Consider the following 24,463-nt stretch of genomic DNA (forward strand, 5'->3'; position numbering starts at 1 on the left):
TTGTTTGACATAGGGTCAAACGCTTTCTCTAAATACAGCAATGCAATTCAGAGGGGGCAATGTTTTTCTCGGTGTTTCGCAACGTAACGGCTGATGCTGAGGTGCGATTATCTCATAGGTAACGGCTTTGCAGTGACGGTGATAAAATGCCGGAATCTTAAATCCTCATTGCGTGCTCCAAACCCTTTTCCCCCACGGCACCTGTCACCATCTGCCTCTCTAATCACATGACCGATAACATTCGCCCGCAGTGACGATATTGTCAATGGCAGTCAACTTTGGTGTTAATATGTTAGATCTGATGGTACCTCTAACCAGTTATAGCGATCATCATTCTACGTCGAATTTAAAAGGGGGTCCCCATATATGCAAATCGTGTACATGTTTTTTCACCAAATTCATGTGGAGTATCAAATGAACGGACTCGATTAGTACTTTCCAAAGCCGGTCTTGGTTTTGACATTTGTTGGAAAGGTGGGTTGCGCAGGGGTCGAAAATGATCATCCCTTTGACGGACCCATTCTCAGAAATTACGTGACCGAGAAATCTGAAAAAAATCAAGAGGCTGGCACTACATGGTGTCTAGGCTCCGAAATAGCCTCCATCAAATAAACTTAATAATAGTATATTAATATAATTTTCAGTAATTGGCTTCAAAACAAATTCAATACTATGAATATCAATATCGTCCGAAAATGGATACTCTCACATAATATATGCATATATTAAATGCAACGTCCGGCAAATGCACACTCAAATATTTTTATATAAGAAATACACAAAACTCTCATACCTGAAGCGTAAATCTTCCAGTTTCCCGGTTTGTTTATTTTTTGAGGAGTAATTTTGGGCAGTTATGCATTCGTTTGGACACATTAGCAAACGTGGCTCCCTTTTCGGTATCGCGAAAAGATGTTAAAACTGCTTCGTAATAATTTTAAATCTTTGTGCGCAACATACAATATATTTTGTTACTTCATCGTTTTACATTTTTAAGGTTTTGTGTAAACACAAAACCTTATTAAAATCGGTTTACTGTCTGTCTGTCTGTCTGTCTGTCTGTCTGTCTGTCTGTCTGTCTGTCTGTCTGTCTGTCTGTCTGTCTGTCTGTCTGTCCGTCACACGCAGTTTTCTCGGAGACGGTTACAGCGATTGACACCAAATTTGGTGGAAAGCTGGAAACTGTGAACGCTCACGCATACAGTGAGTTACGTCCTTTAATGATGAATTTAAGGGGGGTCCCTATACATGCAAAAGGGGGGTGTAAATTTTTTTTTCATCAAATATAGTCATGTGGGGTATCAAATTAAAGGTCTCGGTTAGTACTTTTCGAAGCCAGTCTTAGTTTTGACATTTGTTGAAAAGGTGGGGAGGGCGGGGGGTTGAAAGTGACCATTCCTTTACGGGGGCCATTCTCAGAAACTACCCAACCGAAAAATCTGAAAAAAATCAAGAGGCTGCCACTATATGGTGCCTGGGCTCCGAAATACCTTCCACACTGATATCTGCACAAATAAAGTTAATAATAGTATATTACTATAATTTTTAGTAATTCGCTGCAAGACCCCCCTTAAGTTCATGCTAGGACTACGAAATTTCGCAACAATATAGGATATAACATAGAGCATGATCCTACCAAGTTTGGTGGAAATCGCACTATTACTAACAAAGTTATAATACGTCAAAGTTGTCGCTTCTTTGCAAATGCAAGACTATGAATGTCAATATCATCCGAAAGTGGATATTCTCACATAATATATGCATATACTCGTATTACGTACTACGTACTAAGAAATCCACAAAACCTTTCGTACCTGAAGCGTCCAGCTCCCGGTATCCCGACTTGTTTTGGTTCAAGTGGCCATCAGATATTCCGTTAAAACTACGCCAACATGGAATGGTGCTGGTCATCGTGGCCCTTGGTTTCCTGTTGTTAAAAAGGCCTGACCTTGTCATCAAGCCATACGATTCTCGTGTTCCTCTAAAAGCAACTCTTAAATGGCGAAAATTATGGAAATTCTACTAAAGCAAGGATCCAGTTGAAAAATTTAATCATTCTGTAACCTTTATCCTAAAATGGGCAATGTATAATAAAAAAGTTCAAAATATTGATCTTCTTTATTTTCATTATATCAATAGTGAGGGAATGAATGCAATTTTTGAGATATTTAAATCGCTCAGTTCTGGGCGCGGCGTGTATTGCATCAATAATTTCGCAGCTCTTGACAAAGATTGCTCGAAAACGGTAGTCAAAAATGCGTGTCCAGATAGCTTTCTTCTTTTTCTTCAGCCTTTGTCCCGTTCACAAGCGGGGTCGGCTCGTCGTGATCGGCTTCGCCATTTGGCTCTATCGGATGCCTGATCTGGGTGCAATCTCGAGGCTTTCAAATCCCCATCCAGCGTATCAAGCCATCGTTGCTTAGGTCTGCCTTTTGGTCGTTTACCATCGACTTCGATGTTCAGACCAATCTTTGCAAGTGAATTCTCGTTTGCACGAATTGCGTGACCATACCATCGAAGACGCCTCTCTCGCAACTTTTCCACGATCGGTGCAACCCCATAACGATCGCGGATATCCTCATTTCGGATGTGATCTAAACGTGTGACGCCACTAGTCCAACGTAGCATCTTCGTCTCCATTACCGCAAGACGCCGTTCATTGTCTTTTATGGTCGGCCAACACTCAGAACCATAGAGAGCGACTGGACGGACGACATTGCGGTAAATTTTAGATTTGAGACGTTCGTTGATACGTCGATCACAAAGGACACCAGTTGTGGAACGCCACTTCATCCAGGTTGCGTTAATGCGTGAAGCAATTTCATAACGCAGCTCTCCATTGGCTGATAGCGTTGACCCGAGGTATTTAAATCGCTCAGTTCTAGGCAGATCACTACCGCTGACAGTGATTGTGCCTGTTTCATGGGGATCGGTCGTCAAAAATTCAGTTTTGTTTAAATTCAATCTGAGACCGTGTTGCATGAGGCGATCATTCCATTTTTGAACAAGTTGCTCGAGATCATTTTTGCTATCAGATGCTAGGAAAACATCATCTGCATAAAGCAGTGTGTAGGGCGCTGGACGTTGGATATCCCGTGTGACGGTGTCCATAACAAGGACAAAGAGGAGTGGTGAGAGGGCACTTCCTTGATGAACTCCGACAGAGACACGAAGCGGTTTTGATACACCTGCCATACTTCGAACTTTACTTTTCGGATCATGGTAGAGCAATTGAACCCAGCGCACGAGTTCTTCTGGCACGAAGTGTTGTCGTAAAGCATACCAGATGAGTTCGTGTGGTACACGGTCAAACGCTTTCTCTAGATCCAGAAAGGCAATGTAAAGAGGGCGATGCTTCTCACGGTGTTTCTCCATGAGTAACCGCGCAGCGTGTATTGCGTCAGTAGTTCCGCAGTTCTTGACAAATCCGGCTTGATTCACGGTTATTTCAACGATTTCGCGAATACGGTTGTCAAGAATGCGTTCAAAAATCTTCATGGTATGGGAAAGTAACCGGATCGGACGGTAATTTGAACATTCTGCTGGGCTACCTTTCTTTTTCCATATTGGAACAGTGGTACTTTCTTGCCAGTCAGATGGTGTTCTTCCTTCCTGAATAACCCGGTTAAAGAATTCACTGAGCCACAGTGTTGGGTCCCAGCTCTTCGCTTTCCAGAGCTCAGATGCGATGTCGTCAGGTCCTGTTGCTTTCCCCGATTTCATTTGTTTTATTGCCTCCTCGACTTCAATTGCGCTGACTGGTGGAACTGCTCCAAATGTCGGCAATGATTGTGGAAGTGGAGGATGAGCAAATTCTTCAGTTGAAATCTGCTCGAAGTATTCTCGCCATCTATCCGTTGCGGCTCGACGATTGGTAAGCAAAGTACCGTTCTTGTCATTAACACAACAGAAGTGTTCGATATCCTGTGTGCGTTCATCACGGCTTTTAGCAAGTCGGTACAGATCTCTCTCGCCATCCCGAGTGTCCAGTTTATCGTAGAGATTTTTGAAATGGTTCGCTCGGGTGACAGCGACCGCTTTCTTTGCTTCCCGGTTGGCATTCTTATAAATTTGCCAATTAGCAGGCGTTTTATCGTCGAGAAATTTGTGGTAGAGGCGTTTCTTTTCACGGACCTTCATTTCAACATCATTATTCCAAAGCCAAGTATCTCGGTTGATGTACCGCTTACCCGGCTTGGTGACCCCGAGGGTTGCAGAGGCCGCTTTGTGGATCGTGTCTTTCATTTGGTTCCATGATTCTTCCACATTCGTAATGTTTGGCAATCGTATGAGTGAGACCACTTCTTCTTTCTTCTCACCAAATCGCCACCATTTAATGCGCGGCGGGCCAGTGCGTTCCTCACGCCGTTTTATCGGTGGCTTGATTCGCAGGACAGCAATCAACGGCCGATGTTGAGGTGCGATGGTCTCATAGGGAACGACTTTGCAATCAGTGACAGTGGTAAAATGTTGTCCAGATAGCTGTCGTATGGAAGGTCGCGGTTCAAATCTCATTGGTGGCAGTGGGATTTGTATCGTGATTTGACGTCGGATACCAGTCGACTCAGCTGTGAATGCGTACCTGAGTCAAATCAGGGTAATAATCTCGGGCGAGCGCAATGCTGACCACATTGCCTCCTACAGTGTACTGTAATGTACCGTTACGGTCTTGAATGAAGTGCTCTAACACACTTCAAGGCCCTGATCCAAGACGGATTGTTGCGCCAACGAATATTATTATGGTATAAGGTATTCACCAAACTCTTCAGTATTATTCTCTATATTTTGAACTATATTACTGCACTACTGTTCCGCTAGGATCAACTTAAGGGGACACTCTACCAAGCATAACAATATGCTATTATTTATTATAATTTGAGCAGATATCGGTAAGGAGGTGGGAAGACGTTGTTTTTCACAAATCTTTCAAATCAGTTCGGATATTAGAATTAATTCTTTTAGAAATCTTAGACTACTTTCTAACGATTACTGACGAAATCTGACATCCTCATTGATCACCAAATCCTGTACGTTGCCATACTGGTTCCTTCTCTCCAGAAAATAAACCTACATAAATATGTAAATTTAGCTTGAAATTGGTTAAGTTGCCGCTATAAAAATTATATATTTTCTTTCTTTTTTATTCAGCTGAAGATGGCTACTGTGAAAATTTGTCACCAAATGCACCATGTCCAAAGGATTCTGGACATACTAAGCCGTGGGAAAATCGCGAAACTGACGGCACTCGACATCAGCATTCTGAAGAATGTTCTTGCGAAAATGACTACATCTCACTAACAATACAAAAAGTTTATGAAATGACTGACTTCATCATCTGCTTGGGAATAACCGGTCTAACAGTTCTGATATTCACGTTAGGATATTACTGCACCGCAAACGGACGAAAAGAAAACTCGTTAGTATCGAAATTGAACATAGTCGAACGTAGTTTATTAGCTTCGAACAAAGAAACGGCCATACTTAAAAATGAACTTACGGAAACATTGAATAAGTTAGCCAGCATTGAGGACAATTCGTTTGGCTCAAACGATATGGTGATAGCATTGAAAAAAGAGCTGGACGAGAATGAATTAGAAAAGGAGAAGTTACGGGAGCAAGTTGTCAGCCTAGAAAAGGTAACGCCACGAACCATTTCACTTTACGAAACAATTTCTTTGTATACGAAGAATACTCATGTTTTTCGTTTTTGGACAGGAATTGGAAAATGCCGCTGAAGCTGGGTTGGAGCTAAATAAGATCGTCTCAGAGCTCCTTAATAACCAAAGTGGTGATGATTCAATTATTAGCAGCGTCGAGGAATTACAGAAACAGCTAAACGAACAGCAAAGTAAATATGCCGATTTTTGCCTAACTTTTTATGCTAAATTTCTTATTTTTAAATAGACACAATCCTCGAGATCAACACCACTTTAGCCGAGAAAAGCCGCGAAAATAGTGAATTGCAAATGCTCATTGGTGAACTTAATGGAAAATATCAAGAGCAGCTTGAAGCACTGAAAAACGAAAACGAATCGTTAGTAAATGAACGCAATTCACTACAATCTCAGGTCAGTGATGCGAAAAATATTTTCGAAGGAGAAATGACGAAAGTGTTAGCACCCAAGAATGAAGAAATTGAAAAATTGACAAAGGATCTAGCAAAACAGTTGGCAGAACTCAACGAAATGCGGACGAAATATCAAACCAGTGAGGCAAGGGTTGAGGTAAGTAGTGGAACAATGAAGATAGAAGCAACAATGGGATTAAGTGAGTTAACCGATTTGCTTCGTACAGGCTCTCGAGGAAAGCTTAGATAATGTGAAGAAGAATCCAAACATCAACGTGAAGGAATTGCTGAAAGTGACTGAAAACAAAACTGAACTTCTCGCACTTAAAAAGGAACGCGACTCGTTGAAAGAACGATTGGAGGGAGAAATGGTAACGGATTATTTTGATTTTGCGTAGTTCAAAATTCAATATCATAAAATTTCAACTCTTAGGAAGCACGCAAATTGCTTGAAGATCACGTTAAAATCGTCAGCGAAGAAGTGTCATCCTTGAAGCAGGAATACACCCAATCTGAAAAGGAAAAGTTAGAAGCGCAGACCCGTTTGGAAGTTCTGTCTGGATATTTTAAAGAAAAGGAAACTCAATTGCAAAAGTATGTGGGATTTAAAGTTTATGGAATAAAGTTTATTGAACCTCTGAAATTTGCAGGGAATTAAGCGTTAAAGAAGCAATGTGGATGAAGCAACAAGGCGAAACTACGAGCACTGTTGAACGGGTTCGCCTGATGCAAGATGAAATTCAAGCTTTGAAGTAAGCAATGGTAGTGTGCTCTATTTCTGTCCTTTATTGAAAATATTGATTTTGCTTAGATCTCAAAATGATTCATTGCGTGCTGAAATCGAGGCACAGACTGCTGCACATAAGGCGCAAATAACATCGCTAGAAAACCGTGCACACGAGACATGGCTTGCAGCTCGTCAAGCTGACCGTAAATTGGAGGAGGCACGAGCCGAAGCGACAACGTTGCGACGCAAGTTGACAGCCATTGCCGGAAATGGAATTGGGAGCGATATTAATTTACAAAACAGTGAGTATCAATAAATAAACACCGATTGCAAAATATAATAATAATCTTTTTTTTAAATGTTTTTCCAGAAGTGTCAAATGCGTTGGACGGTCTACCCAATCACGATTTAAATCAAGCACCTTCACCAATACACATGGAATCGCCAGGTTCTCCATTGTTAGGCGGACTGCCGCCACCACCACCATTCCTTCCACCACCCTTTATGGGACCCCCGCCTCCATTTATGTCAATGCCACCGCCTTTCATGCCTCCCGGCGAAATGCGTCCTCCACCATTAGGCCGGCTAATGTCACCACCACCACCACCACCCGCCAATAGATATTCGCCTAGTTTAGTAGATGAACGCGATAGGTATTCGCCAGAGAATGGTAGATATTCGCCAGATAGTAGATACAATTACAATGCCGATTTGATTTCAACATACGACACAGAAACAGATTTCAGTCCGCCACCAAGTCCCCATGGTCGATCACGAGGTGGTGGCAGTGGTGGTTATAGTAGCCGAGAACGAGATCATGATCTGGAGCGAGACCGAAACCGAGATCGTGATCGTGATCGAGATCGAGACAGAGATCGGGACCGGGGTCGGGATCGAAACAACTACAATAAAGCTTATTCACCGCCACCAAACTCGGATCGGAGTAAAAAAACAAAAGGTAGTTGCTATACGGATTCGGAAGACGATAATGATTCGGATTGGTGATGTGATTGTTGTCTTAGAGTTTATTTAGTTCATTCTGTTATTATTTCTGTACCATTATTACCTGCAATCATGTAGTAGTTATGATAATGGCTCGTCATTGTGCATTTATTTTGTACGTACGGCATCCAGGCTTTGGTTCATTTCACATTTTTATTATTAACTAAGTCACCATTTGGTTGAGATAGGGACCCTGCCGCCAAGCGCAATGCTTAGTATGGACTATAATTTAATGCCAAAATAATCATTGTACATATTCGACTCGCTGTTGGTTTTTTCATATTAACAAAGTATATTTTTTAAGACAAGATAGAAATATATTTCTGATTTTGTTTAACGTCATTTTCATTTATTAACGCTCGGAAGTGTTGAATGTTATTGTTCATTTTTTTCGACGGAGGACCGGTACCACTTCTCATTTAATGCACCCACATAGACATAAGGATCATCGCATTTCACGCTCATGGCATTGGGAAAATTGGCAAGGAAGAGATACATTATTTCAATAAACAATAAGAATAATCTGGGAACGGGTGTACAATCTACCTAACTATAACGACTCAAGTCGGTTTGGTATAATCCCTTCAGTGTTGGATCTCGACTATGCAATGCAATTCACATCAATAGGCGTTCCATAAAAATATGGAATAGATAACTAGTATTAATAGCAATTACAAAATAGTTTGCAAGTAGACTTTTCTAGATTGAAAAATATTGTCGGTTGTCATCAAATTTGGGCTTCTTATAACTATAAAGATAAATTTTAGAAATATCCCTAAGCCAATTTAGAATAAAAATGCTACCTCATCCACCGTGAACTGAGCGTGAATCTCGGTGAATGGAGCATGGAGAATTCTTGGAAACAGCATTCGTTCCATTGCGAAACCATTCTTGTATTCCATTTGACTTACAGCTATAGCTTTTGTTATACAGGAAAGACGTTTGTAACCTAAATTATACTGCCAAGATCTACTGTAATATTACGACCAAACCAAAACTTGTGACACGAATTTATTTAGTCGACGCCGAATGTAAGTTCACTTAAAACTAAAGGCATCACGTAGTTTACCAGACTTCAAATTTCCGAAATAATCCGTGGCAGCTTTTTCCCTTGTTTTTTTTATGATGATTGTCAGACGGATGTTGGGCTTTTCTCTTACCCAGCTTCTGTTTTAATATTCATTCTACTTTAGGCTGTCCGAAAGCGGACTTAGCACTATTAATATAACATCAATTTCGGTGTCGCCGTCATCAGAAGAATGCTACCTAGATATACCAATTGTTCGACCAATAGTGTTCTGGCCAATAGTGTAAATAGAAAGAGTGCGATGACCAGTCAGACTGAGAACCTTGATTTTATTCGTGTTCATCGTCAAAGAGCTATTTGGACAAGGTCCATGACATGGTGGGAGAGCAAACAAATGTTTGAGGAATAATATCCTAGGCCATTGAACACTTCCACGTCCTCCAGGCAAGGTAGCATAGAAAATGTCAATGATAACGAGAACCAAGAAAATTATTTGTGACCAGATGCAACCCTTTCAACTTCAAATTCCTCGGAGATTTTATCTGTATACAGCACGTGACATTACGCGCCATCAGATTTCATTCTGATAATAGCCATTAGTTTTTTCAGAATGCCTCTTCTGCGTAGAGCATTCCAGATACATGTTTATCCTGCTTAAAGCCTTCTTGAAATCGTTGAAGGATCTAAATAACGCGCATTGTTCCACACTGATGTGGAGGGTACTAATGTGGTGGACATAGGATGGTGCAAAATGGACACTAGTTTGCTCCCTGTCGATCAAATTTGCGAGGTGTCCCTTAATGCGTTCGAGAATGATTCGTCACGGGTTCAATTTTTGGTTAAAAAAATTTATTTTATTATTGACTTTGGTTGGAATGACATTTGAAAATATGTAGTAAGAATATGAAAGTCATATTCGATTTTAAAAATTCGTAGCCAGTGTATATAATGCGGCAGGTCAAAGTTGAATTTTGATCCTCTTACTTTTTGTACCGTGCCTTTCTCTCCAAAATGTCTCCTTTATATGGGTATGTTACACATTCCCATTTTGTCAGCATGTTGTATAAATAGAAGAGAATACTTTGGAAACTGGTTTCACCGGTTATGATTCGGATTGTGTACTGAAAAGTGACTACCGTCATTGCTGTAATAAATTTTGAAACGCGTTTTTCTCAAAACAACTGGGTTGGCGTGGGTGAAAAAACACTGCATCATTCATTTTGAAATTAATATGTTATTGTAGACATTCAAAGCAATAGAATGAACCTCGGAGACGAAGGTAGGTGCTAAATATTATGATTAATATCAGGTTTTTTTGTCGCCAAAAACCGAAAAATTTGAAAACTCGATTTTGGTTCATTCTATAGAAATTTTCATGCTGTTTAAAACGTTATTTTTCGTTTTTTTTTCGAGGTCTCTTTACCCGAAATCACCCACGCCATCAATTTTTGACATTTTATTAAAAAATTTGTAGCAAACAAAAACCAGCTAGGAAAATTTCATAAATCCTTTTTCTTTAAACTTTAACATTATAAGTTTGAAAAAAGTCAAAGTTTGAACCCATCGCGTTCCTTAATGAAGTATTATCCTCGCAAAAACATGGAGCACGTAAATAACCCCCCTTCAGTTGTCGTACTCCAGGAAGGTGGCGTTTTTCGGAATATTACCAATCATCCTCCTTTACCATTTAGCTAAGAAACTCTTGCAAATAACTTGATTGGCTTGAGGTGATATATTGTGTAATAAATGTTAGCTACAATAACTCATTTGATGTAAGCCGCAGATATTTGGAAGAATAGAGCAATTGCTAATTTGATTTGCATTTTTTTCTTGTCTTCTCATTCTCTTCAATTAGCTTCTTCACATGATTTGATTTTTTAACTAAATCAACCAACCAACTGTTGGGCAATGACATCGCCATCCTCGATATTCTGCTGTTGTCAATAGCTGATCGACCTTCAGTTTTTGCACATTCTACACATCAGGAGTTCTGGTCGAACTACGTATATGTATTTTCGTTAATAATTTCTTATTTTTATTGAGGATTTCAAATAAAAATAGACCCGATTTAGTTGTTCTTTAACAACTGCTCATTATGATTATACCAATTAACTACTTTCATTCAGTTGTTCATAGGATATGATACTAGGTTTGTCTGAATTTGTTTTCCATAAAAGGTACCTCAAGAGTTGTCGCAAATAAAAGTACACTATACTATATGCTCCACATAAGCCAAAGTCTTCTCATAAATTTGCAGACCTTAGTGGTCAATTGTACTCGATTCCCGTCTAACGGAATATCCCGGATTCATTTATGTATCGCAAGATTTCCGTTAGTGGATATGATGCTATCCGCTGTAGTTGGAGCACATCACCACCAAAACTCGGATGTCTGATGCGTCCGTAAGCGGGGCACTCATATAAAAAATATTCCGTAGATTCCGCTTCCCCATATAATCTTGGATAATTCCTATTCTGAACATATGGCCAGTCAGAATGCCCACAATAGTTCTGCAAGTCCTCCTGCTTTTCGACAGGATAAACTTTGCAGTATGTTTGTTTGGTTCAGAGAGGAAGGAGGGTTTGGTCTGTCTAGCAGCATTAAGGCTTCGCCACCTGTCATTATGGGAAGCTTATTCCCAGTTTTTGATAGCAGCATCAGCCAATGCTACCGACACCCCAATTGCTGGTTCCGGTCCGGGCATGGGGTAAGTCGAAGCCTCTTTTGCTAACGCATCCGAAATTTCATTTCCCTCTACTCCACAATGACCAGGTACCCAGAGTAAATCCAATCTGGAAATAGAATTCAATCGGTTTCTACATTCCTGAACGATTTTTGAAGTGATCAAAGTACTACTCAACGCCCTCAATGCAGCTTCACTATCGCTACAGATTGCGATGCGGCTGCCCTTCAACAGCTCGTCAATCATGCAAGCTGCAGCCTTTAGGATCGCATAGGAAAAGCCCATTTCTCGTTTTTATTCGAGAGGCTCCAGAACCATTTTCTGTATTTGAGCCATCGGTGTAGAAGACGTCAGTATATCCCGACACGCATTCTTCTCGTTCGTCCCAGTTTTCTCTCCGTTTCAAGATAACATCATATCTTCTACCAAACAGATGTTGATCGTTTGGTTTCCTGCGATATGACTCTCCTCATAGTTCGAAAATAATTGCCTGATGACCGCTCTGTATGTAGTCCTCGCTAAGGTGCCAGGACGTACTACCTGCCAGCGAAGGATATACACACTTCGGGTCTACAATTGAGGCCCCTTTTCCAAAAGGTGTGTACATCACCTTCGTTCGTTAGAACTATGTCCTACTGAGCAAAAGCCTTTACTAATAGATTTCGGTCCCTTGCATTATTATCTCTTCTTCTCTACTCGGGGGCACATTAAAATTACCGCCAATCACCTTTTGTCCCCTTGCTTCGAGAACAAGTTTGCCATCATTAATAGTAGGTATGTTACTGTGCCATTCTCCCAGAGTGAGTTTAAACTTTGTTACGAAAGTCATCGTTTCTGCCTAAGCTGGATTTTTTCAGCTCAAACATGATTTCGCCTTGGTCCTTGGATCTTGCTGACATTTCCCCCTAGATCTTTTGAGCTAGGATCATTTTTAGTTTGTCTCGCTGTGATACTGATAGGAAACTTGATGGTAAGTTTAAATCTGTGAATTACCATGCATGTGGCTAGAATCACCATATTTACTTGAGCTTATTCTAAACATAGTATCCATACCTTTCAAACCATGATTTTTTCTTGAAAAACCGTGGTATAAAGGGGCATATGGCAGGACCTTTCCTATTCAGTCCTTCCGTTAAAATCCAGTGAAATGAACTCCAAGCCTGTTCAGACAACTTCGCAACGTTAACAATAGTTCGTCATTGGTATTATTCACCGGAATTAAAAAAGTTGCGCAATTCTATGGGCACCGGACCGTTTGCTCTGCAATTCGTAAATAATAATAATAATAATCGTTGGCGCAAAAATCCATATTGGATCAGGGCCTTGAAGTGTGTTAGAGGACACTTCATTCAAGACCATAATGGTATACTGCAGTACACTGTAGGAGGCAAGGTGGTCAGCATTGCGCTCGCTCGAGATTATTACCCTGATTTGACTCAGGCACTCATTCACAGCTGAGTCGGCTGATATCCGACATCCAGTTACTATAACAAATCCCTCTGCCACCAGTGAGGTTTGAACCGCGACCTTCCGCTACAACAGCCCAGCGCTCTAACTACTTGAGCCATCCGGGCACAATGCCCATCGTAAATGCGGCCTAAAATGATATTGAGTGCTACTACTGGACATTGAAAATTCATTTTCACTGGCTCAGCCAAGAGCAACCCAGATTTTTGCGCTGGTTGAAACTCTCCAATGTTCCTGCAGACTGTCACAAAGAATCATTTCCATAACCGAATTGACCACATACGTATCACTTCATTTTTGTATGCTGGAAAATTTAGAGGCTTCTACTATGACTGATCATAATTTAGTAACAACAAAGTAGTCTTGGAATTGGCTCAAATACGTTGAACCATCGAGGCACCCTAAAAAAATTAATTAAGGAGAGCGGCGAAGGAAAGAATGTATTTGAATGTGAAGAGGTACCTACTATTACTAGGTATGCTTATTGACAATACCTGAAGCGGCCAACGCGAGCCGGGAAAGTGAAATGCCACCATATGCAGAGAAAAGCAAATGAAATCATTGCACTAAAAGAAATAAACAGCGCTCCGAAAATTATAAAAGGTTTCTCACTACTTTCTAGGTCATTTTAAGTGCTCGAGATGTTTCCAAGAAAGATGAAGAAGGAGATGCCAAAAAGGGGGCACCGGTCTAGAATGTAAGGAATGGAAGAATATTTGCGTGTTTCTTGCCATCGACGAGATAATATTTAAAATAATCATGGAAGGTATCAAGAGATATCTCGAAAGTTCGATCAAAAGAGAGCATTCTGGCTTCTGCTTTGGGTCGTCTTGCACTGACAATACTGCATCCTGAATCATTTCGGAACAATGTGGGGAGTTTATACATAAGTCCGCTTCACCTGCTTTTCATCGACTTAGAGGAGGCTTCTGCCAGCGTGAACACTGAGTATATCTGGAATGCTCTATGTAGGCGGAAGGGGAATTTCGAAACTAATAATTATTATCAGAGTGATATATAACCGCGCAAAATGTCAGATATCAAATGTTGTACGGAGTCCGACATGGTTGTATCCTGTCACCAATATTATTTCTTCTTGTTATCGACGCCATTCTTCATGCATTGTCTGGAAGATTCTTCAAACATCCTGAATACGCTGATGACGTTTTCTGGTTCTTTCACCGAGTCAAGAAATTGGAAAGGTTAACACCAGCAAAACCAAAGTTCCATTATGACTAGTCATGGCACTCCTCCTATCTACATTAATGGGGAGATGTTGATCAGTTTGCACATCTAGCAAGCGTTGTTTCTGTCCTGCACTATATCCGCTTTCGGATATAGCGCAGTACAGTAGGGGTAGCGTGCGGGATGTCCTGGGGGAATTGAAATCGGTTTCAAAAAACCGTCCACAATGACATGCAGGTGCCCCAGTCAGGCGTAAATGACAACCATATATGTATGTCTAAATCCGAAATTCCCACAAAATAAATTCGTGTCCGAAAACAAAACCTAGCGACAAACCCTTTTTTGATAGTTCTGGACTTTAACTTCTCTGTGGAACTGCTCAAAAGCATTTATCGGGGAGGTAGATCAGTCTTTAATAATAGTCCGTGGCATTTTTTTACCTTTTTCCGTTTTCTTTCTGTTAAAGGTTTTCATGAATACATAGTTCGTAACATCTTCCCGAGCTCGCTCAACTTTTCTTTGCCTCCAGCAACAGCAAGAACTCTATTATATTTTCTAATGTTAAGCACTTTTTTGAGACAGATCCTAACCTTGTTTGGTGTTTAGTAAAGCTCCGGCAGTAAAATACAAAATGCTTCTACTTTTGTAGTATCGTAGTGGTCAAATTAATGAAGACATAGTTGATAACCTCCAATTTTACTCAAAAAATCTGTTTCCTCGTACCGGACTTCGGTGTGGCTTCATAATGCTGCAGTATTCTACACACTTGATGGTAAGCTCACAGCACTGAGACAACACAAAGAGGAACATAAACATCCATGGAAATCAAATTTCAAATTATGGCAATGAGATCAAGAGGCCGACGCTCAATCAGCTCATTTATACCGCCGAAAGCAACTTTCTAAGAAAATTGAGAAAACAGATACAGATACAGTTTGACACGTGTATCGGTCTACATGAGGAAGAGTTTTCCCTTGGTTTCGCTGTTCTTGAGGTCAGGCTGAAATTCTGTGGCTTCCACTGTGTGCGGAATACTTCTTTATAACATTCTATAAAACCCCTCTATAAAAATTTGGTGTTGTCCTAACTGCTACTTCTAGAGCCTTGTTCGAGTCTCCATCCGGTCTCAGCATCTTATTGTCTGTGAATTTCGTCGCGGCATCTACGATGGTACTCTCAACCAGATACTACAGATCGTCGAGGGTTACAGAGCTCATATCTCTCGGGAAAATTGTGGTAGTTGTCTCCAACAACAACTTAGAACGAGCGATCAGTGCCTTTGCCTTTCAGTAATAGTATCGGCACCTGATATAAACCACTCTATGCATATCCTCAAAATGTTTGGTTTTGTCTTTCGCAGTAACCATTTGCAATTTTTTCCTCGCGTTTTGCCAGGCACATGTATTTTCAGACAATCTTCAATTACCGACTTCTATTAAAAATTGAGTTTCGTTTTTTAAAAGTGGTAAGCCGAGAGAAAGAGAAGGTGCAAGCCTGCTGCAATTTTCCAATAAACATTGAAACCTTCTCTTTTATACATCATTGAGGGTTTGTTAGGCAAGCATCAAGATTACACTGCGTGTATTCCTCACACGGGCAAGGTCTACTACCGATCCTAATTGTCTCCTTCGGAAAGTGTTGGTTTTGGTCTTGTTCACGTTTGCGACACATTTTGCCAAAGAAGGTGGTAGAAAGCCGATCAGAAAAGCGGAAATTAAACTCGTGCTAATATATCTGAATCACTGCCTTGCGAGTTAATGCACGATGAGGCCAATTTACCAGCATTTATCGCACTGGGTTCCGTTGTCTTAGCCACCAAGCCACCCATCCAATGTGTACTTCACCTAATGCAGTCTTTTATAGAACAAAGCTTATTCAATTGGGTTTGCTTTTCTCAAAAAATCCTACATCGATTGAACTAAAATTTGGTGGGCATATGGAAATTATGAGACCCGAACCCATGTCATTAATTTGTGTGTTCAATTTCTCCAAATGTATCCGTGTAGGATATCAAATGAAAGGCTTCAATGTTTTTGAATCTTAGTTTCTACTTCCGTTACGAAATAAGAGAATAAAAAGTCAAAAGGTGTGTAAAATGAGACAGCACCCAACCCAAAGATCTGAAAAAAATTACGATGATGCGCTTATATGAAATCTCAATATATATTAGACCCTTATATTTACGTACTCAAATGAACTTAATAATAGTATTCTACCAAGTTTTTTCAATTTACTCATCCGAGGAGTACTAAATTGAGCAAAACCATAAAGAACGTGGCGAATAATACTGGAAAGTTTAGTGATTATCGCGAACAAAGTTATAACACGTGTCCGGACGGCTCAAGTGGTTAGAGCGCTGGGCTGTCCTAGCGGAAGGCCGCGGTTCAAATCTCACTGGCGGCGGTGGGATTTGTTATCGTGACTGGATGTCGGAAACCAGTCGACTCATCTGTGAATGAGGACCTGAGTCAAATCAGGGTAATAATATCGGGAGAGCGCAAAGCTGACCACATTGCCTCCTACAGTCTACTGTAGTGTACCGTTACGGTCTTAAATGAAGTGCTGTAACACACTTCAAGGCCCTGATCCAATATGGATTGTTGCGCCAACGATTATTATTACTAAGTTATAACAGGTCGAAGTTAAAAATTTCGTATAATTCCGTGTCAAATGAAAGGTTTCCATTAAAGAAAGAAGCAAATTTGAAATTGTTCGCAAAATGTACGAAATTATTCAGGAAAAGTTTGAATTTGCCTGGAAAAATTATTTGGGGGGAAAAACATGGAATTTATTGAAAAGTAGGGATTGTGACGAAAAAGCTATCGATATATGTAATAATAAACTATCGGCATATAGTGAAACTGGTTTGATAGCAATGGCTACTGCCAAGTTACTTGCAGCTGCTATTTAAATGCAATAATCTTGATCTTTTTGTTATCAATGTTGAAAGAGACTTAGCCATGATCTGTTCTGCACTGGAGAAAATTTCTAATCCATTGGTGATATTTATACTTCCTAAAAATTTGCTTTGTTTTTGCGCTACTGGTCTGGTAAAATGCCTTCTAATAATGCTTAATCCAATTCCGATTGAGTCCAATTTGCTTTTTCCTGAAAATTTGATTAAATTCTTTCATCCCATTGAAACATATTCGCAAACTATTAAAACAATTAAAATCCATTACACCTTCCATAATGCATGCATTGTGATACATTTACTCAACTGTACGAAGATTCATCGAAGAAGTTTTCACAAGTGAAAATGTTTTGGAGTGTTATGGAAACATCTGAGAGTAAAGGTTTTTGAATATAATTTTTAAGAAAAATATTGAACACTCTATGATCGACACATGAAATAATTTTTTTTTCATACTTTTCATTGAAGGTGTTCTCAGCTCCGGTTCAGCAGATTCATACGACTCCCGGAAGGGGAGCAGAGGCAAAGGGAAGGGGAAGAACAAACCGCTTGTGTGATGGGAACTCGGTGATAGCAATATGAGGACACATGCCTAGTCTTTTTTATGGTAAATCAAGTTATTTGAAAGTGGTTTTGTAACAAATATCCAAAAATTTGTTCACTAAAAATATCAGAAAAAATAAAAATAATTACGTTACACAAAGTGTTACAATACAAAATTCTTTTTCTTTATAAATGTATGTAAGTTCAAATGTCGTAAATATTTTAACACTAATTGCATTTTTTTATTGATTCTCTTAAACGATTTTTCCTAGGAAACAAATTTATTTTCCGAATGATTATTTTTATTTTTGCTATTTTAAGTTGAAAAAGACGATTGAATATGTTCGAACATTAGTTACTATAAGCACTACAGCTAGCGTCAGAATCCTTTAGGTGTAATATAGCAACTTATTTGTTCCTTCGGAACGACTTTGTAAGTTATACAAACGGCGAGAATATAAAGTGATACGAACGTTTCCGAACTTTTCGTGTTATATTAAAAAATAAAGCGAAAAGTAGCCAAACAAATTTTGCCTTTTATTTAGTCTAGTAGTCATTACTTTACATACAAAACAACTACTAATCATTGAAACGTAAGAGTTAAGGGGGTAATCCCGTGTGTCGGATCTGCGGAATCGAATTTTTTTTTGGCATCAATTGTATCTGGATATAGTGTAGAATGTATGGGCATTCGGTATTCGGAGTCGTTTGGAAATTATAGTGTTAAAGACGTGGTAAGGCAGATGCCAGATTTATGTCGATCGCTGTAATAAATCTCATATTTATCGGTCCGAATGACGTTCGAATGACTTCGCTAAAAGGACAAGAATTGAAGCCAAGACTGTACAGGTTTATGGACTAGGTATAGCAGATTAATTGTCAGTTAAGGTTTTCTGGCTAAAAATCGCATTGTACTTTTTAAATGCGTTTTTCTCGAAACTGCATGTTGAAAATCGGCTGCCACCATAGCCCAAAATCTATACAACGAAATTCTTTGAAATTTTCACCACTTATTCAGAACATATTTCTACCGTCCGCAAACTAGGATAATTGCGATTCATTCAGTAGTTTTTTTTTATTCATTGATGAAACCGTGAATAAACACCAAAATTCAGAAAAAAAAGTTTAACATGGCACCAAAAATTTAGCTTTTAATATTTTTTAATAATCTTTGTTTGCAGACTGTAGTAAAGTCTGTACGTTAAAATGCCGTTTACTTTTTTTCTTTAAGATGGCCGTAGCGCCCCCTAGCGTGGCAGCAGAAAACACCTTTTTTTGGAGGTGGGTGAATAAATTGCTCTGTATTTCAATAATGAACAATGTGATCGGGCTGGAAAAATTACTATGCACGTTTAAGATATTAATAAATCTATGGTGAAAAATTCGAATTTGTATCTTTATCCAGTTCTTCACAAAAAAATTCTAAAAAAAAGCCAAAAAAACGACCCTCACACGGAATGACCCCCTTAAGGTGAGACTTTACAGCTAATAAAGTAGATCTGTATATTATCTGATCGTTGCTAAAAAAATGCATTTAAAGCTTGCTTCTAACATTTACTTTTGTTAAGTTTTCGGTTAGTCTTCTTTTCTTCTAGTTTTAGTGTTTATAGTCCGTCATCATTTCTTCATTTACCTCTTTTCTTCACTATTCCCGGATAGAAAATATTTGGGAATAAATGTAATGAATTTCATTCAGTTTTGAACTCTCCCAAACAAACCTGGATTCGAATCCCAGTTGTCATAGGTGTGTGTGTTCGTATTGTGTTTGGCTCGCTGCTGTGAGCTTATTACTTATAGCATTAAGTGTGGTGATAGTGAAACTGAAGCACCATCTAATTGTGATGCTATATACTCCACCGAGAGGTGAACATGAAAAACTAAATAAAATTCATTCTGGGCAAAAAATGCAAATAAAAATCGGATTAGAAATATTGAACGCAAGCAGCGAAAATAAAGCACGAACTCATGATGAATTCTTTTCATCAATTGGGAAAATAAAAGAATTTAAAAACAAAACAAAAATATTACAATTACATTTGTTCGTATATGTGTTTTCATATTACTTATTACTGTTATTGTTTTTATTTGTTTTGAAACTAACCTGTAGCGCAAGATTTCTTTCTCTGAGTCTAGATGCAGCTGGTTGCCGATAACCTGTCCTAGGTTGCCCCCGAATGGCAACGATAAATTTTTTTCTATCGATGCCTTATTTTGTTCGCACAACTACTGAAACTGTATCAGGACTTGGGTTAATAATGATAGCAGGATTTGAAGTGCAATTCCTTTTACCATCAAAATAGTGCTACCACAACGGTAAATTCCCTCTGATTTGACGAATCAGATTTGAAATTTCCAGTTTTAATTTTCAAACGCCGAATGCGGGTAAAAAAAATTGCATTGACGTAACAGCGTACATTCCAAAAACCATCTCCTTCCCTGTAAGATTAATAATAATAATAATAATCGTTGGCGCAACAATCCATATTGGATCAAGGCCTTGAAGTGTGTTAGAGCACTTCATTCAAGACCGTAACGGTACACCACAGTACACTGTGGGAGGCAATGTGGTCAGCATTGCGCCCGCCCGAGATTATTACCCTGATTTGACTCAGGTACTCATTCACAGCTGAGTCGACTGGTGTCCGACATCCAATCACGATAACAAATTCCTCTGCCCCCAGCGAGATTTGAACCGCGGCCTTCCGCTAGGAGAGCCCAGCGCTCTAACCACTTGAGACATCCTGTAAGATTACCGCTCCTTATCCGAGGCATTGCTTTTAAGGAAAACGTAAGAGATTTAAGGGTAATATCTTTAGTGCCCTATAAACTGCTGTTTTCTTAGCGTTTCACAGAAAAGCTGATTTCGAGCAACTCGTTCAAAATTGTTGTTCAAATCATTTATTTTTGACAGCCGATCAATAGGAGACAAACACTATCTCCCCAGGGCCGGAGTCTTCCTGAGGGCCTGGAATAGAAATTTTAATGAAGAAAGGGATAATACGATGAGCCGCATAATTTTCACACCAAACCCGTATAATTTCCATCCCAGGCCCGATTTTTTCGCATAATTTTCAAGCCTGGCATTGGGCACATTTCGATGATTTAATCCGTGCATGCCCAGAGCCATGTTCGTTAATGTGCTCTCTTGGTGCAGTTAGAAAAAAGATAGTTTCGCATTAAGAATAAGAAACAACACATTTTGCATTGCCAATTTCCCACCTGCTTTTTTGTAATAAACATGGTCCATAGCCACACCCTCCTGAAACGCACCAGGGGTCTCTCCGATCCAGGAAAGAAATCTCAAGCACAGAGCCAGCTGTTTGACAAGTGGAGATCGTTTGTCGATTGCAACCAAACGCTATTCACTTGTTTATCATACATTGTCCGTGACTTTCCACTTCACGCCATTCAGAGTATTGCCTTATAACTCGCCGTATTGAGGAGACTCGCATGATTCTTATTGCAAAATTAAGAAAACAACATTTTTTTGCGAAAACAACAATTTTTTATTTCCTAGAATGAGTGAATATAAACTTATAGCTAACTTATGGACTACCTTAACAGTTAAACTTAATCTAAACTTATTACTAAAAAGGCTATGGGAAAAAAAAAATATTTACATTTCATTTTGGAGGAAAAGTCGAAAAAAACCTCCACTCGGTGAGCATATCTAAAAACAGGGGGAGGGGTGCTAATGATGGGTAGGTTTAAAAAATTGATAGTCGGAGAAATTGCCTGTGTAGAAGACTACTCTACCTAGGGGATCGAACAGACGGTTCTGGGACTGGAGGGATAAAAGGATCTGGGGGAACAGATGAGTCAGGAGAAGGTTATCTTCGACGATCTCGATCTGCATGGCATTGGCGACAAAAGGATTGGGATGGGATTGGCACTTGACCAAGAAGTTGAGGGCAAGACGGGCAAGGAAGGTGTCAATGCGTGGGGTTTGACAGGACTCAAAGAGGATCTGGTTGGAAATGTACTTGGAGTGGTCTTCGTTCTTAAAGATGTTGGCGCAGTGGCGAAAGATCCTGCGCTCTCTGAGGCGGAGTCGCTCCATTTGGGATGGGGAGCAATCGGACCAAAAAATGAAGCCGAAGATGAGGGGTGGGCGGATAAGCTGTTTATAACAAAACAGCTTAACGTTTTTTGGAGTTGGGATGTTGTATTTAAGGATATGATACAGGGACTGGAAGGCACCAGTTGCACGGCCTAGTGCCTTCATTATATGAGGTACGTGGGAGAGGCGGGAGTTCATTGTCACCCCGAGGTAGGTGACTTCTTTAACAGTGGGAATGGGCTCGTCGTGGACTGTGAGTGACAATGATCTGGTGTCACTCCACATTTTCGGCGCTCGTCCAAATAAGCATTCAGACGCGCTTTACCACGGAAGATGTCTTTGGTGGCCGTATAGATGATTAGGTCATCCGCGTATTGGAGGATTTGGATGGGACACGGGTGTGAAGGTGGTTTGGGGATGTCTGCGGTGAACAGCGAGAAAAGAGTTGCAGACAGGACTGAACCCTGGGGAATGCCGGCGGGACAAGTATAGGACGAGGAAAGGTGTTGCTGGATGCTGAATAAGGATTTCCGCCCATCTAGAAAGCTAAGTATTAGCTTACAGAGGTGCGGATGGAAATTGAGGTTTTCGGAAAGCTAGTACGTGAGTCCGTATTGCCATACGGAGTCGAAAGCTTTCTTTAGGTCAAGGAGACAGGCTATGGTGGGTGTCCTCCGATTGATACCCAGGAGGATATCAGTCTTGAGGACAAGTAGTGCGTGCTCAACCGAGTGTTTAGTTCGGTTGGCGAATTGGAACTCTGGTAGAGTGTTGTTGGAAGTGCAATGCTCGTCTATGAGGGATTTGATAATCCGCTCGAACATTTTGGTGGAGGAAGAAAGGATGGAGATAGGCATGTAGCTATCAGGATTAAGTGGATTAAGGTTCTTTTTTGGGACGGGAACTATGCGAGCATTTTTCCATTCGGTGGGGAAGTGAGCGTTGAGGATACAGTGGTTGATGATCGAGGAGAGTGTGGTGGAAATGTTGGGGGCGCACTTTTTTAAACCTATGGAAGGGATTTTGTCCAGACCCACTGATTTTTTGTTCTTAGAGGCTGCAATTGCAGCTTCCACTGAACTTGGGCTCACAAAGTGGATGGGAGAAACATTATCATGTTCATCGGGATGGATAAGGAGTTGAGTGGAGAGGTTTAGGTTGGGACTGGGTTGGTAAAAAGTTGGTGTGGATTGAAGTTTCTCCATGGATTCGCTCACAACACTTTCGAAGTGTTGATCGCGAATGTGGAGGGTGCAATGGTGCGCTTGAAGGAAGTGGTCGGCTAGGATGTTCACCTTTTCGGGAGTTGTGATATTCTGTGGGAGGATGGTGGTTTGTTGGGAGGACTTGCCTAGCCGAGGACAAGTTTTTCTGAGTTCCCTGAAGGTATCAGGGTTCAGTTCGATGTTGGAGAGGTGGTTGGTATAGAGTGTTAAAATTCTATTGCGGATTGACCTGTCAAGGGAAAGGATTTCTTTACGGAGAGGAGAGGATTGCGGAGAGTATCTATTCCTAAATAGCCTCCGTCTTAGGGTACGTTTGTATTTGATATCCACGAGAAATAAGGTTACGGTAGTTGAGGGACCGAGAAGGTATCAGTTCGTCAAATACTTGCTGAATTGCTTCAGTGTACTGACGAACTGTCCAATCTATAGTGTCTTTGGAAACTGTTTCATTGGTAGGGAGGAGGAGGGGTTCAAGTCTGGATTTAAGGGTGCGGTTGATGAGTTTCCAGTTCGCCTTCTGGAAGTCAGGGACCAAAGTGGGAGAGGGCCTGGTGGCTCTGTCGGGGAATGAAACCTCTAAGACCACGGTATCATGGTCACTGATACCGGGGGTTGTTTCTAGGAAGGGATAAGTATTGGGATTGGGTTTGATGGTGAGGTTGCTGCTGATTAGGAAGGGGTCAAGGCAGGAATGGTAGTACTCTTTATTAAATGAAGGGAGGGCAGGGCTGAAGTGGGAGAGGTTAATATTGGGATTAGAGGTGGTTAGGAAGCGGTGGAGAGTTTCCCCGTTCTGGTTCGACCGTACATCGAACCATGACGGGTGCCTGGCGTTGATGTCTCCCCCTATAATTATGAACCAGGACTTGTTTGCTCTCGGTTGAGTGGCACAGTAGGATAGGATCGAACGGATGTCATGGGTATCAAAGGATTGATCGGGACAGTAGACAGCAGCTACGAAGACCAGGGCGAATTGGGTTTCAAAGGAAATAAGGGTAACCTCAATCGATTTGAAGCTATTGGGCGGCGGGAAAAGTTGTTTGGTAAGGAATTTGTCGGAAATAAGGATGGCCGTTCCACTACAGGTTTCTCGGCCTAGCGGATTGGACTGAGGACGGTCGGACGGTAGTTTGCGGGGTGGTCATTGCCCCCGCAGTTCACGCACTTTGGCGCCTGCTCAGGTGTTTTTGAGCATTCGTCCGGACCATGAATCATGTTTCATTTCACGCAGCGGGACGCGAGATGGCAGTTTGTTGCTGCCTGACCCAGTCGTTGGCAGTTCTTGCATTGCAAGACGTGCTTGTTGTTGATCTGCTCGAAGCGTACCAGGGTATGTTGGATCGCCCTGATACACGAGATCTGCTGCTCCGAAAACGAGGAGTCGAAGGTGACCAGCCACAGATCTAGCTGGACATTCATGGTTTTCGCCCAAGTTGTGACGAAAGGCTTGACACTCATCGCGCTGGAGGCTCCTTGCGCCTTTAGTTCTTCTAAGATCTCGGCAGGCGAGAAAGAAGCGTCCAGGCCTCTGAGGATGAGGCTTGTGGTTTTCTCTGAGGGAA

At 40.8% G+C, this 24,463-nt stretch overlaps 1 protein-coding gene across 1 annotated transcript in view; it reads left to right on the forward strand.

Annotated features, from left to right (window-relative positions):
* Nucleotides 1–18,143, forward strand: part of LOC119647311 (transport and Golgi organization protein 1) — a 31,848-nt gene extending 13,705 nt beyond the window's left edge. Inside the window, exons 3-11 of the mRNA XM_038048229.1 lie at nt 5,149–5,636; nt 5,716–5,848; nt 5,905–6,224; nt 6,295–6,438; nt 6,501–6,661; nt 6,718–6,819; nt 6,879–7,096; nt 7,165–7,752; nt 17,541–18,143. Of these exons, the coding sequence (XP_037904157.1) occupies nt 5,149–5,636; nt 5,716–5,848; nt 5,905–6,224; nt 6,295–6,438; nt 6,501–6,661; nt 6,718–6,819; nt 6,879–7,096; nt 7,165–7,752; nt 17,541–17,629 (2,243 nt within the window). The 3' untranslated portion in view covers nt 17,630–18,143. The remainder of the gene's footprint in view (nt 1–5,148; nt 5,637–5,715; nt 5,849–5,904; nt 6,225–6,294; nt 6,439–6,500; nt 6,662–6,717; nt 6,820–6,878; nt 7,097–7,164; nt 7,753–17,540) is intronic.
* Nucleotides 18,144–24,463: the final 6,320 nt, after the last annotated feature.

The sequence above is a fragment of the Hermetia illucens genome, chromosome 1 (genome assembly GCF_905115235.1).
Source record: "Hermetia illucens chromosome 1, iHerIll2.2.curated.20191125, whole genome shotgun sequence".
Classification (NCBI taxonomy): domain Eukaryota; kingdom Metazoa; phylum Arthropoda; class Insecta; order Diptera; family Stratiomyidae; genus Hermetia; species Hermetia illucens.